This window comes from Pteropus vampyrus, unplaced genomic scaffold, assembly GCF_000151845.1.
Source record: "Pteropus vampyrus isolate Shadow unplaced genomic scaffold, Pvam_2.0 Scaffold9, whole genome shotgun sequence".
Lineage (NCBI taxonomy): Eukaryota > Metazoa > Chordata > Mammalia > Chiroptera > Pteropodidae > Pteropus > Pteropus vampyrus.
Genome location: NW_011888790.1, coordinates 5,094,542 through 5,097,119, shown reverse-complemented (window position 1 = coordinate 5,097,119; position 2,578 = coordinate 5,094,542). Strand labels below are relative to the sequence as shown.

General features: G+C 33.9%; 1 protein-coding gene across 1 annotated transcript in view; it reads right to left on the bottom strand.

Moving 5' to 3' along the window:
- CCT2 (chaperonin containing TCP1 subunit 2) overlaps window positions 1–2,578 on the bottom strand; it is an 18,770-nt gene that overhangs the window by 5,466 nt on the left and 10,726 nt on the right. Inside the window, exons 11-14 of the mRNA XM_011374092.2 lie at window positions 1,206–1,325; window positions 699–827; window positions 413–516; window positions 19–118 (exon numbers count right to left, since the gene is read on the bottom strand). Coding sequence (XP_011372394.1) covers window positions 19–118; window positions 413–516; window positions 699–827; window positions 1,206–1,325 — 453 coding nt within the window. The remainder of the gene's footprint in view (window positions 1–18; window positions 119–412; window positions 517–698; window positions 828–1,205; window positions 1,326–2,578) is intronic.

Sequence of the window (2,578 nt, the reverse complement as noted above, 5' to 3'; positions counted from 1 at the left end):
TTCCAACTGATTTCTTACCCAGTCCAGCAGTTATAATGCCTTCACTATGGGCAGCTCGGAGCTGTGCCACCAGATCTGCACTGTCATAACCTGCATTGTCAGCTATAATAGTTGGCAACTATGATGTAAAAGAGAAAATGGTTAACGATCTAGTCTAGTATAATTTACTCCTAACCAGCATAGCTTTTTAAAATTATACATTTGGAAACACTATAAAATCTGCTTCCTTTTAATTACTGCTCATATAGAGAGGATAAACTCCAATTGAATTTAAAAGTGGTGTGAACTAACCAGTTCTTTTTCTTAAAGCAACAAAATAAACATTTCCTGACAAGATAGAAAAATATATTCACTTAAAACCTATCAATACCAACAAAACTTAAGTTCAGACCTCTTATTTTTATTAACTTACCATTCTCAGTGCTTTAGCATAAGACTCCATTGCAACAGCTTCTTTACCTGGTGTTTTACTGGCAAGCTGTGTCACAGCATGAGCCATCAGCATCTCAGAACAGCCTACAGATTAAAAATCCAATAAAAATCATTATACTTAAAGACACTGAATTACTGACTTCCCTTAAGACATGTAAAACTTAAGTGCAAAGGCAATACAAAGTTTCTATAAGAAACATTAAAAGCACTTACGATTTATACCAGACTTTAAGAAATAAAATGTTTAATATTTTCCAAATGCTTACCTCCTCCATAAACTGTTCTAGAATCCTTCACAGTTTGGGCAAGAACACAAAGAGCATCATGCAAAGATCTTTCTGCTTCATCTAAAATTTGCTGAGTGGCACCACGAAGAACAATAGTGCAAGCCTCACCTAATGTTAAAAAATATTATGTCCCAATGAGCATTTAATTATAAAAGATAAAATTTGCCTTCTATTATTTGTGTAGGTGTTGGTTATATTATTTGGTTTTGAAAGCTAAAGTCTTCCACTGTTACATATTCTCTTCACTAACAATTCATGTCATAATAGTGTTAAGTTACCTAGAGAACAACTATGTTGAAAATTCTCTATTCACGGAGACAAGATTATGATAAGGCTGACCACAAAAGAGATCAAAATTAGCAAACATCATGCTCCACGAGAATTAAGACACAGCATATTCTAGTAACAACAGTAACTGTTTCCTTCACTTCAACAGAGTTTTGCAAAGATTTAGAAACCTAAAACAGGATCTACATGAACACTCACCAAGGGCTACCCCAGAAAAGTGAATAAGCTTGTCTTCTCCAATCATGACTTCCTCAATAAGCTTGCAACTTCCAAGCTTCACCAGTTCTGGGTGGTCAAAAGTAGATGCAATTTCACCACCTATGAATATAAGTGTACATTAAATGCATGACAGATTTAAAATTTGTTTAACAAGCAGTAATGGACATTTTTTTAAGTTGATTGCTTACTATGGGTCAAGCATTGTTGGATGTACCTCATATGAACTGGAGGATTAGTCTTCACAACAACCCAAATGATAGGTTCCACTATTATCTCATTTAGAAGCGATAAAATTGAGGCAAAGAGATGTTCAGTTTCTTATCCAAAGTTATATAGCTTCAACAAATATGGTGAAACCGAGATTCAAATCCAAGGAGTCTAGCTTCAGACCTATATGCACACTATATACTACTACTACCCTCCACCAAAGGTTAAACTGAAATTTTAACATTTACCTCTAAAGTCAGAATTTAAATTGAGATTCTCTTCTGAATCCAGTCTAGAAGACCAGTACTGTTATGATCTAATTTCATAAAATGAAACATGAAAATATTTGACTAGCATTATGTCAATAGATATACGGACTTTAGGAACAGTTTAAAATAGTAAGTATTTGATAGCTGTGAATTACCATAACTGAAATGTCAGAAAGCCCCTGTAAGGTCTAGAAAAATGGGAAACGTATACTGAGAATTTCCCAGAGCAAACTTAATGACGCATCAAAAAATAAGTTCATTTTATTCCTTGTGTCTTATTTCTAGTCCTGTTTTCCATCTTCCATACTACAAACTGAGAAGGTCAGCCATTTCTTTTCCTGGTCCTTAATTTAGCAAAAGTTAGGTTTCCATTTTAAAATCCTTTTCTCTAGCTCATTACTCTCACTTTTAAAAAAGTAGATTCCTCCTATCACAACCAATCCCTTTTATCCTACTCCTTATTAATAAATCTGAAAAATTGAGGCTTTATATGTATTTTTCAATACATTTTCAACACATTTATAAAAAGATCTCTGGTCTTCCTAACTCTACTAATTTATACTCATAACCTGTATAGCTGAAGCTCTTTTAGACTCGCAAATTCTTGAGACTGCTTTGTTTCCTAGAAGTAAGACAGAACAGATGTTTGGGACATCATGTCCCCAAAATGAGACTAATCTGGCTTCTGAAAAATTTCACTTATCTTACACTCACTCATTTATACCTACTTACAAGATACTTAACACTTTTAAAAACCAATTTCACACACTTCGACAACATATAAGCTAATAAAGATGGGAGCCACTACTAGATCAACTTCGGTTAGTGTGCCTGATCAGTAAATTTTCTTCTGAGTACATGGCAATTTCATGTATG